Source organism: Gekko japonicus, unplaced genomic scaffold (genome assembly GCF_001447785.1).
Source record: "Gekko japonicus isolate JY-2015 unplaced genomic scaffold, Gekko_japonicus_V1.1 scaffold505, whole genome shotgun sequence".
Classification (NCBI taxonomy): domain Eukaryota; kingdom Metazoa; phylum Chordata; class Lepidosauria; order Squamata; family Gekkonidae; genus Gekko; species Gekko japonicus.
In genome coordinates this window covers 825,018-836,219 of record NW_015169788.1, presented here as the reverse complement: position 1 = coordinate 836,219, position 11,202 = coordinate 825,018, and the positions used below count along the sequence as shown (strand labels likewise).

At 54.7% G+C, this 11,202-nt stretch overlaps 1 protein-coding gene across 1 annotated transcript in view; it reads right to left on the bottom strand.

Annotated features, from left to right (window-relative positions):
• SCRIB (scribbled planar cell polarity protein) overlaps nucleotides 1-11,202 on the bottom strand; it is a 117,457-nt gene that overhangs the window by 25,236 nt on the left and 81,019 nt on the right. Inside the window, exons 22-24 of the mRNA XM_015416965.1 lie at nucleotides 1,139-1,255; nucleotides 242-430; nucleotides 17-136 (exon numbers count right to left, since the gene is read on the bottom strand). Of these exons, the coding sequence (XP_015272451.1) occupies nucleotides 17-136; nucleotides 242-430; nucleotides 1,139-1,255 (426 nt within the window). The remainder of the gene's footprint in view (nucleotides 1-16; nucleotides 137-241; nucleotides 431-1,138; nucleotides 1,256-11,202) is intronic.

The window sequence follows — 11,202 nt, the reverse complement described above, 5'->3', positions numbered from 1 at the left end:
CACCGGGCCCCGGTACCTCCTGGAGGAGATCCAGCTCCTCCGGGCTGAGGTCCCGGTCGATGGAGGAAATGCTTTCCAGGCTGTTCTTGTGGCCCATGCCGGCCGCAAACGGATTGGCAATGATCCCCGGGGACATCTGCGAGAGGAGGAGGAGGAGGAGGAAGGCGGCGGCCGTCATGAGGCACTCAGCTGCCAGCCCGGCGCGAGGAAGGGGCACGCTGCCGCCCAGCCCACGACTCACCTCCAGGGCAGCCACAGCCTTGGGGTCAAACCCCTCACAGACCAGCACCAGGAGAGGGTCGCAGACGGCACGCAGGATCTGGACCGCTTCGGCATGGGTCATGCCCAGCAGGCTCTGGTGGTTCACCTCCAGGATGCGCATGCCCACTTTCAGGCGGCCGTCGCGGGCGGCGGCACCGACAGAGCTGACCTGCAAGGTACCGGATGCCCCGGCAGGAAGCAGCCATGCCTGAGGGCGGGTGGCACGGAGGAAAGGGGCCCACAGACCCACCGAGGGGGCACTCGCAACGCAGAAATGAGCCCCCACCCCACACACACCCCGGGCTACTCGCTTGCAGTCTTCTGCCCACGGGGTCATGACTCAGCCGGGAGCCGCCTCCTCCACCACCACCACCACCCCGGCCTGCCCGCCTGCCAGGACCCAAGCCAGCACTGCTCAAGGAACCCGAAGCTGCCAGGGCCTGGGACACAGAGTCCAAGCACGGCCCACGGTGGCCCCGAGGGCCCTCCCCTCCCCTCCCCTGCCCGAGGCCGCACCAGCCCTCCCACCACCGGCAGGAGCCCCCTTCCTTCTCCACACAGCTGAAGGGAGGAGCGGGAGAGGCCGGCCTCTGCTGGGCTCTCTGCCGCTTTCCCTTCCTTCCCGCAAGCAACCCTGGAGGGTCAGAAACTCCCTCGCTCCTTCCTCAAAGCAGAAGGCACGACAGGTGACTTGAGGCGGAACGGCAGAGCCCACTGACCTTTCCAGTCCCAGCCACACGGCCTGGACTCTGTCCACGGCCCCACCGCCACGGCCACTCTGGGCAGACGCCCCTCAGCGACACTGCTGGGGGTGGGGGGGCGGCTGGGGGCCTCGCCAAGGAAGGGAAGGCAAGAGAAGCGGGGGGGGGGGGCCCTCCTTGGAGATAAAGATGCCCTCGTCCGTGGGGTCAAAGGGGTTCCCTGCGTGGCCCTTGGCACCGCCGCGGATGCTGATCCCGAGTTTTTCCCCAGGCCTCTTCTCAATGCAGATTTCCTGCCAATGCAAAGAAAAACGGGGAGGCTGGGCAGACTGGGAGATCCAACGGTCTCTTGGCAACACCGGCCTCTGCGGTCTGGCCTAGGCATCCCAAGGCTTGAGCCTGGCACCTTCTTCAAGGCACGCTCAGAAAGCTCAGAGAAGGGGGTCGTCCCCCACCAACCCTCTCTCTGTCTACCCAAAGCGGAGAGGAAGGGAGAAGAGCGGCTTCTGCCCGGAGGGCACCAGGCCTCAGGGGAGCCAGAGGAAGTCCGGGCCTGTGCGAAGCGGCTTCTCTCCTCTCCCCGAGTCTGTCTCCAACCCAGTGGGAAGCAAAGCTCCCCCCCCCCAACGGGCGGGCAGGAAACTCCAGCCTCTTCCGTGGGCAGCTCCTGCACCAGGGGCAAGGCTAGAGCAGCCGGAAGCCCCTCAGGGGGTGCCCTGGTGGGGGGGGGCAGCAGAGCCAGAGACCAGACACCTTCCCCCTTCCAGGACAGGGAGCCTTGGAGGCACCTTGGGGAGCGGGGGAGAGAGACAAGAGCGGGCTCGCGCAGCTCATCGAGTGGCCTCCTGGGCAGGCACACCTGGGGGCTGCATGACTGCAGGCCAGCCGCGGGGAGGCGCTGCTGCGGGCAGCGGCTGGTTCTCCACTGGCGGCGGCCACCACCCCCCACTGCTGCCGCCCTGTAATGGGTCTCCTCCTGGGTGGGGGGCCCCCCGGAGCACCCGTCCTGCCCCGCCCTGTCCCTTCAGGCCCTCCTCTTCCGGCAGGTCTCCCCGGAGAAGTGGCCGAGGGAGGCGTGAGGACCCAGGCAGAGTCACCAACTAGTCTGAGTAAAGAGATGTAGCAACAACAGTAGTTCAAAGACATGGCGGGGAAATGAGCGCCGTAAAGGTAGGTAAGCCAGCAGAATCATGAACCCTAATGACGCGCCCGACTCTTCTGCCCCTACGGCCTTCCCTGGGTGCCTCTGCTCTCAGACCGACCCCCCCCCCACACACACCCCTTTTGGACGAGGGGTCCCTCCTCCCCCTCCTCCTCCCCCTCCGGCAGCAGCCTCTCCCCAGCCCTGCTCCGGGGGGGGGAGCCCTCCCCCTCCCCGCCCCCTCTGGGCGAGGGCCTTTCGTGTCCCTCCTTCCCAGGCGGCGGCACCACCCTCCACTCCTCCGCTGGTGCCACTTTCCCCTCCGAATCCCCTGCTAGCCACTCACAGGGCCCACAGGGTCACCACTCTCGCAAAGGCTCCCCTGGGGCCACTAGGCCTCCCTAGAGCCTGTCGGCCGCCCCACCACTCTGGGCCCCAGATCGTGGCAGGAGCTTTCAATAGGGTTGCCAGGTCCCCCCGGGAGGTGGGGAAACCCCCGCTTGATCGCCCTGTTACCCGCCGGCCCGGGATCGGGCCGCTGGGGGGAACCCCACGCCCAAAATGCCAGCTTCGCAGCAACGTGCCGGCGTGATGATGTTACCCAGAGGTGCAGCCCAGGTAGGGCCTTGGCAGCCCTAGCTTTCAAGCTGTTCTGAAGCAGCCTCTGGGCTCCGGAGGAGGGCTCCCCCTCCCCTCAGTCCCTCTCCCCACCCAAAGGGTCCCACCACATGACAGAGGCGGGGTGAGCACCAGGCCCCTGCAACGGTGGCAGCACAGGCCCCTGCATGGAAGGCCACTCAATGAACAGCGGCTACAGGGACATGCAACCCTTTCCCCATCCTGGATCCTTCTGCGCAGTCCCACACGGGAGAATAGCAAGCTGGCCGGCCCGAGGAGGAGGAGGCCGGTGGGCTGATCAATGGAAAATTGCCTGTAACACCGCTTTCCCCAGGCAGCTTCACGTCTGGAGTCCAGTGGGCTTCATGAGCGTTGAGTCAGAGTGGACCACCTCGCTCGGCCTTGCAGGGAGCCCTCCAGGGCACGTCTGGCTCACAGGCCCCCCCCCACAGAGGCCGCCCCCCCCGCGGGCCAGGGCCGAGCGAGCCTTCAGGGACACGGCAGGAGACCTCCACGCCACTGGAGGCAGCTCCTGTCCTTCCCGAGTCTGGCAACGGGGGTGGGAAGGATACTGGGGGAGTGATGCCCTGGACTGAGGTGGATACCACTCTCGGCAGGAAACCCATGCTCGGTCTGGGCACTACTTTGTCCTGGTTGAACTTGATGGCCGGGGGGAGGGGGGGATCGCAATGTAGTGCTCTTGGCTCACTCACCCTCCCGGAGGAAGGGCTTGCTACTAGAATGGCAGTCTTGTACGAAACAAAAGACAAATCGACACTGGGCGTGGGTTCAGATGGTGTATGCATTCATTTAGCAAAGTCTAAAGATGCTGAGCGGCAGAACAGAAAGTCTGTAGTTCAGCAGTTCGAGGAGACCCCAGCACTGTGTGACGGAGTGAGCTCCCGTCTCTAGCCCCAGCCAACCCAGCAGTTCGAAAGGAAGACATTGCAAGTAGATAAATAGGTACCGCTTAAGTGGGAAGGTAACAGCGTTCCGTGCGCCTCGGTGTTTAGTCATGCCGGCCACATGACCATGGAGAAGTCTTCGGACAACACTGGCTCTTCAGCTTGGAAATGGAGATGAGCACCACCCCCTACAGTCGGATTCGACTGGCTTTCGAGCAAGGGAAGACAAGCTCCACTGTGGAACCGGTGGCACAACAGGTGGGAATATATTAAATAAACCTTTAAAGCGGAGAATATCAAGCGTCCTTTTACGAGGGGGCACTTGTGTTTTGGGGGTCACCTTGTGGCAGATACCAGTGGGGGGAATGTATAAAAAAGGTGTCCACACCTTTGCCACTGGCAGGCCTCTCCCGTCGAGTTCCTGCCCGTGGCTGCTCTGGAACAGAAATGAGGGCTTTTCTTGTTGTCCACAGATGCGAACAGGTCTACCTCTGGTGAAACCCCCCCCCCCCAAAATCTCTCAAAAATCAGGGACAGACAGTGGCCTGATGTAGACCACTTTTGTTCTGCGCTTGTGTCTCTGCTTAAACGGTCTGTTATTGTTCAGACTTACAGACTGGGAGGGGCTGAACAGCAAATTAACATGTGTAACATGGTGAAGATGCTTTAAGACATGCAGAGACATCTCTTAAAACACCATCGTGTTACGTGTTACGTGCTAACCTGCTGTTCAGCCCCAGTCCCTAAGTCTGAAAACACCCCCCCTGTTCCAACGTATCTGAAGGAGTGCGGCTGCACACGAGAGCTCAGACCTGGAGTCCACCTCCCTTGGGGTCTTAGAGGTGCCCCCGAGACTCTGGACTCTGAACCGGTTCTGCGGCTTCAGGCCACCACGGCTGCACCCCACCCCCCGGGTCCGTCCGTCACTGCGCTGTCATTGCGTGCCCGCCACGTGAGCAGCCGCCAGCAGTCCTCCGCCACGTAACCGTGGCTCCTCTGCACAGGCAGGGGGGGGGATCCTGGCACCACCCTGCTTGTTCAGGTGGAATTCTGATGGGATGCCGTCTGTCTCTACCAGGATGTGCCTTCCCCGGCCAACCTCTGCAAAAGAAGCGAGAGCAAGTTTGATGGCTCTCAGCTCCAATAAATTAATGTGAAGAGTGGATTATTTCTTAGTCCACGTCCCCTTCGCTTTTAATCCTTGACAGTGAGCCCCTCCCCCGCCTTTAAGTGATGTGTCCAGGAAAAGGCGGAAGTCGTGGGATTGGGTCCCCAGGGGGATTCCCTTAAGGACCACCTTAAGGATTCCCCTGTATGGAACACCAAATGAGACCCCATTTGGGATAATAAAGACCCCTGGGATAGGTGATTTCTTCCGGTGGGGATCTGAGTTCCTATTGAAGTTCCTTATGAACCAGCTTTACAATGGTCTCCTATGTAACTGGGCATGTGGGGCCACTGCCATGGCGGTGGTGGTTGTTGTTATTGTTCAGTCACACAGTCAGGTCTGCCTCTTCATGACCCCATGGACCACATCACACCAGGCCCTCCTGTCTTCTGCCTCCGGAGGTTGCTCAACTTCATGTTCGTTGCATCTATGACACTGTCTGACCATCTCATCCTTTGCCGTCCCCTTCTTCTTTGTCCTTCAATCTTTCCCAGCATCAGGGTCTTCTCCAGTGAGTGCTCCCTTCTCATTGGGTGGCCAAAGTATTTGAGCTTCAGCTTCAGGATCTGGCCTTCCAGGGAACAGTCAGGGTTGATTTCTTTTGGGACTGACTGAGTTGATCTCCTTGCAGGTTTCTCAGGAGACATGTGAGGTGGTCTGGTACTCCCATCTCTTTAAGGACTTGCCATAGTTTGTTATGAACCACACGGTCAAAGGCTTTAGCACAATCAATGAAGCAGAAGTAGATGTTTTTCTGGTGCTCCCTTGCTTTCTCTCTCTCTCTCTTTTTTTTAAAGTACCCGAGGGTACACTTTTATTATTATTTTTTCATTATATACTACAGACAACACCCACCTACCCCCAACAACATATAACATATAACAAGAAACTTTTATCACTTCTTCTGCTTATTAAATTTCTAAATTCATTATCTATTTTACTAAGCTTATATTTTCTGCGTTCTCAAATTACTACATTTATCTATCCGTTGCGTTTACATTATACCAGTCATAGAATCTCTTCCAAGTTTTTTGAAAAGTCCATTCTGTGCCGGCTCTCATCTCAAGTGTCAGTTTGTCATTTTCCGCCATTTCAAATAGTTTATTCACGTACTCTTGTTTCGTTGGTATTTCCATTATTTTCCAATATTTGGCATATACTATCCTTGCAGCTGTCGACATATGAACGATCAAATACCTATCTGCTTTATCAAAGTCTTTCGGAAATATATTCAATAACAGTATCTCTGGAGTAAACAGGATATTAGTTCTTGTTATTTTTTCCATTATCTCATGAATCCATCTCCAATACCTCTTTGTAACATCACATAGCCACCACATGTGATAAAAAGAGCCAATCTTATTTTTACATTTCCAGCATTTATCAGAACAGTTACTATTTTGTTTAGCTAATCTATCTGGTGTAATATACCATCCATAAAACATCTTATACATGTTCTCTTTATATGATACAGCATTAGTTATTTCATATTCTTCAGCCAAATCTGCTCCCACTCTTCTAAATTAATATTATGGCCTATATTCTGGGCCCATACAATCATATTTTTTCACTATTTCATCCACCATCACATCATCCAATAAAACCTTGTATATTTTCTTTATCACTTTATTTTCTGCTGTTAAAACAATTTCTTCTAGTTCAATGCTCCCTTGCTTTCTCCATAAGCCAGCTAATTTGGCAATTTGATCTCTAGTTCCTCTACCTCTTCGAAACCAAGCTTGTACTTTTGGCAGTTCTCTATCCATGTACTGCTGAAGCCTAGCTTGCTGGCGTGTGAAATGAGTGCAATTGTGCTATAGTTTGAACATTCCCATGGTAGAAGCCACGTAATCCAATGGCTGAATCCGTTTGGCCGATTGATATCTGTTAGAAAAATTTCTTTACCAGTGCTAACATGGTTTTTAACTGGAATGGGGTAAATAAGCTTTTCCTCTTTGGGAGTCTAATGAAGCTCCAATAAGTTTGATTGACTGAACAGGAAAGAGCTGGGATTTCTCCCCGTTCACCAAAAAACCCCAGTGATTGGATAGCATGTGATGCCAAATCTATGCTCTTGAGGAGATTTTCGGGAAAATCATCGACAAAGAGCCAATAATCTAAGTACGGGTGCCCGGTACAACCTTGCAACCTTAAGTGAGCAATGACATCTGCTACACATTTGGTAAACACGCCAGGGGCGGTTGTGAGCCCAAGAGGAAGCCCCCCGGACTCATACATGGTACCGTGTGAAAATATGCATCTTTTAATCTAATGTGGCAAACTACATATTGGGTGTCATAAAGGATATCACCTCCTGTAAAGAAAGCATCCTGAATTCTGGGACCTTCAGATGCTTGTCCAAAGATTTTAGGTCTAAGATGGGCCTCTTGCCTCTGCCCTTTTTATCAATGGCAAAGTATCTATCTTATCTTATCTTATCTTATCTTATCTATCTTATCTATCTTATCTATCTTATCCATCCATCCATCCATCCATCCATCCATCCATCCATCCATCCATCCATCCATCCATCCATCCATCCATCCATCCATCCATCCATCCATCCATCCATCCATCCATCCATCCATCCATCCATCCATCCATCCATCCATCCATCCATCCATCCATCCATCCATCCATCCATCCATCCATCCATCCATCCATCCATCCATCCATCCATCCATCCATCCATCCATCAGCCTTTTGATGGGCCTGCAGGTGTATGCTTTGCCATTGCTCCTTGGGCCGACAGTGAGTGAGGTCATCTCCTGCGTTAGGAACAATGACGGTCTGCACACGTGGATTATAGCTCAAGCAAGTGGAGGCATGGGCTGGAACTCCAAAAGGGAAAAGTCTGGTCCTAGTCAGGCCGATGGGGCCGATCTAGCGCACGCCGTTCCCTGGGGGGTTGAGGAGGATTCCTTCCCCTTTCCTGCCCTGCCTTTTGGGCTGGGATTGCTGGGCACAAGGTGACCTGAAGCCCTGCTGCAGGGGGCGCAGGAGACAGGGGCCTACAAGTCCTGCGTTCTGTAAAGCCCAGACTGAGGGTACCTCTGAGCACGCCTTGGAAAGTACCTTTGTTTACAGCGAGTGGATGATGAATGGGTCGTACCCAGGGATTTTACTGTCAATTCGTTCTTCCTAATTCTATCCAGGACCACACCGGCTTGTTCACTGAATAGGTCTCGACCTTCAAATGGGAGGCCTTCTACTTTCCGCTCTCGTATCCAATGAGAGAGCTGAGTAATGTATCCCTGAATATCTCCTTAATAACGATGCCAGGGGCCACTGACCTGCGACTGCAGAGTCCGCTCCGTGTCTTGCAGCATTAAGCTGCTGCTTACCCAGTTCCTGTCCTTCAGCCATAAGGACTTCAGTTACATTCTGCTTACCTACCCGTAACGCGTGTCTGGGAATCGTAACGTGTCTTTCCCATAACACCATCTGGTAGCAGCCCATCACCGCTGTAAAACTGGTCACCCTCACAGTCCCGTGGCTCCCGAGGAACACGTCTTCCTCCCGAGGAGGAGGTCGTCGAGTCGCCTGCCCTCCTTGTTGAGGGGGGAGGAATGACTTTCAGCCCTTCCTCCTTTGGCTGGCAGAACCTCCGACCCGACGGAGCTTGCTTGAGGATGTCTGAACAGAAAGTCACATCCTTCTTCCCTGATTCTGTACAGAGTCTCTAATTTCTTTGAAGATGCTGGTGCCGAGGCTGGTTTAGCCCAGAGGGCCATAGCTATGTCCCAGATCCCTTGCAGCAAAGGGAGAGCCCCAGGACCTGAATCAGGAGCATACAGGAGGACCTTCCATCTTGGAGCCGGACGGTTGGTGTTCTGATGCACTGAATTCCAGCCTCGGGGCTTTAGCCATTCCGAACCACTGTTCTGAGTACATCTTCAGATCCTCCGTGGGCTGGAAAGGGAGCTCGTGGGCTGGCAACCGTGTCATCGGGGGATGGCACTGAAGTGCTCTACGAACCCGCTACCGATTGGTGAATTTGGAAGCTTTTATGTGGGTGCTGCGTGCCCAGTTTGAGGATCGGAATGCCGGGCCCAAAGCGAGAGCGTTCCTGTGCACCCTGAAGCAGGGGAAGCGATCAATGAGAGAATACTCCTCGGAATTCAAGTTGCACGCGGCCAAAGTCCAAAATTGTCCAGACCAAGTGCTAGCGGAGTTGTACCGGGTGGGGCTGAACCCTGAGATCCGGGAGACGGTCTTACGGGCCGTGGCCAAGATATCCCTCCCGGCCTGGATGCAAGAGGCAGAGAGTGCGGAGACTCGCCTGAATACCCCCTGCCTAGACATTGTGACAGCGGGAAGTAAGCCTACCCCACCTCAGCTGAAGGCGAAACCGACGCGAGTGACCAATGCTACTCGAGAGCAACGGATGAGACAAGGGCTGAGCCTGAAGTATGGGGAGTGGGGCCAGTTCGCTGCGGATTGTGGTGGATCGGGCCCAGGGAAGCAGGGGCAAGCTGATCCTGCAAAACCACATCCCGCCACTCCAGCGAAGAAGCCGGCGGGGAAGCCGAGGTTTGCCAAGGCTCTGCAAGCCACCCCCGATGAAATCGAAGGGGAATCCAGTGACGAGGAGGGCCCAGGGAAGCAGGGGCAAGCTGATCCTGCAAAAACACGTCCCGCCACTCCAGCAAAGAAACTGGCAGGAAAGCCGAGATTTGCCAAGGATTGACTGATCCTTGCAGTCCAAGGGACTTGCCAGGGCTCTGCAAGCCACCCCCGATTAAATCGAAGAGGAATCCAGTGAAGAGGATGCCGAGCCGGTGGGAAAAGGCCAAGTCCTACTGTAAGAGGTGCGGAGAAGCAGGGCCCGATCCCAGAGGCGCCAAAAGCGGTGAGCAGTTCCCCCCCCTTGTTTTTCATGACTGTGACGATCATTAACTCGGCCCTTGGAACATATCCCTGTGAGGGCCCTGATTGACTCGGGGTGTGGGAGAGACCTCATAAACCCTTTGTTGGTAATGGAGTTGGAGGCGGGGTGGTGAAGCTACCTGATCCTTTGATTTTCACCGAAATGGATGACTCCACTATGAAAGAACCCTGTGAATTCGAGACTGTTCCCTTGCGGGCAGGGGTGGGGGATCACTGGGAAGAATGATCTTCGTGATCACCCCAGCCGCCAGATTCCCGTTGGTATTAGGGGGCCCTTGGTTGCATGGACATGACCCCTATATCCTGTGGGATGAGGGAAAGGTGCAATTCATCTCCCCTCGGTGTCAAAAGCACTGTTGGAATCCCATTTGGGGCCCGCAGCCCGTAGTGGAAAACCCGAGGATTTGTTTGGCTCATGAGGAGCTGCAATCCATACCCCCTGAATACCAGGATTTAGCCAGGGTGTTCAAGGAAGAAGAAGCAAACAAGCTGCCCCCCCATAGACAATCGGATTGTAGCATTGAAATATTGCTGGGGCAGAAACTACCCAAAGGACGCATTTATGCGATGGGCCCGGCCGAGAAAGAGGAACTGCGCAAATTTATCGATAAGAACCAGCCGGCCTCCTCCCCGTTTGCAGCCCCCGTGTTGTTCCGGAAAAATAAGGATGGGGGGTTGAGACTTTGTACGGACTATCGAGGACTAAATACAGTGTCTTTGACAAACACCTACCCCATGCCTTTGATCAAAGATTTATTAGCTGAAGCAGCTAAAGGAAAAATCTTTTCAAAATTAGATTGATGGGATGCGTACTTCCGGGTACACATCAGGGAGGGGGACGAGCACAAGACAGCCTTTAACACACCCCTCGAGCAGTTCGAATACCGGGTGATGCCATTCGGACTTAACGGGGCTCCAGGGGTCTTCATGAACCTGATTAATGAGGTGCTGCACAAGCATTTATTCAAGGGGGCTCTTGTTTACCTAGATGATATCTTGCTGTACTCCCCCGACCTCCCCTCTCACACGAAATTGGTGAGGGAGGTCCTCACCACGTTGCACAAGAGCAAACTGTTTGCGAATCTTTCCAAATGCGAGTTCCACAAATCACACATTGACTTTTTGGGGTATCGGATTTTGAATAAGGGGCTGGAAATGGACCCGGAAAAGGTCCGGGATGTGCTGGGGTGGGAATTTTTTTACAGAAATTTCCTGGCCAACTTTGCCCAGATCAGTTTGCCCCTCACTGACTTATTAAAGACTAAGGGGAAAGGTCTGGAGGTGACCAAGCCGGGGGCTGCGTTGGCTTGGAGCAAAGAGTGCCAAGAGGCTTTCGACCGCGTCAAATTCCTGTTTAAATCCCAGCCTGTATTATTCCACCCCAATGAAAATAAAAAGTTTATCGTTCAAACCGACGCATCAGACGTGGCCATGGGGGCCGCGATCCTCCAGAAGGGAGAGGATGGGTTGCTACACCCCTTCGCCTTATGTGTCAAGGAAGTTCAATGACACGGAATG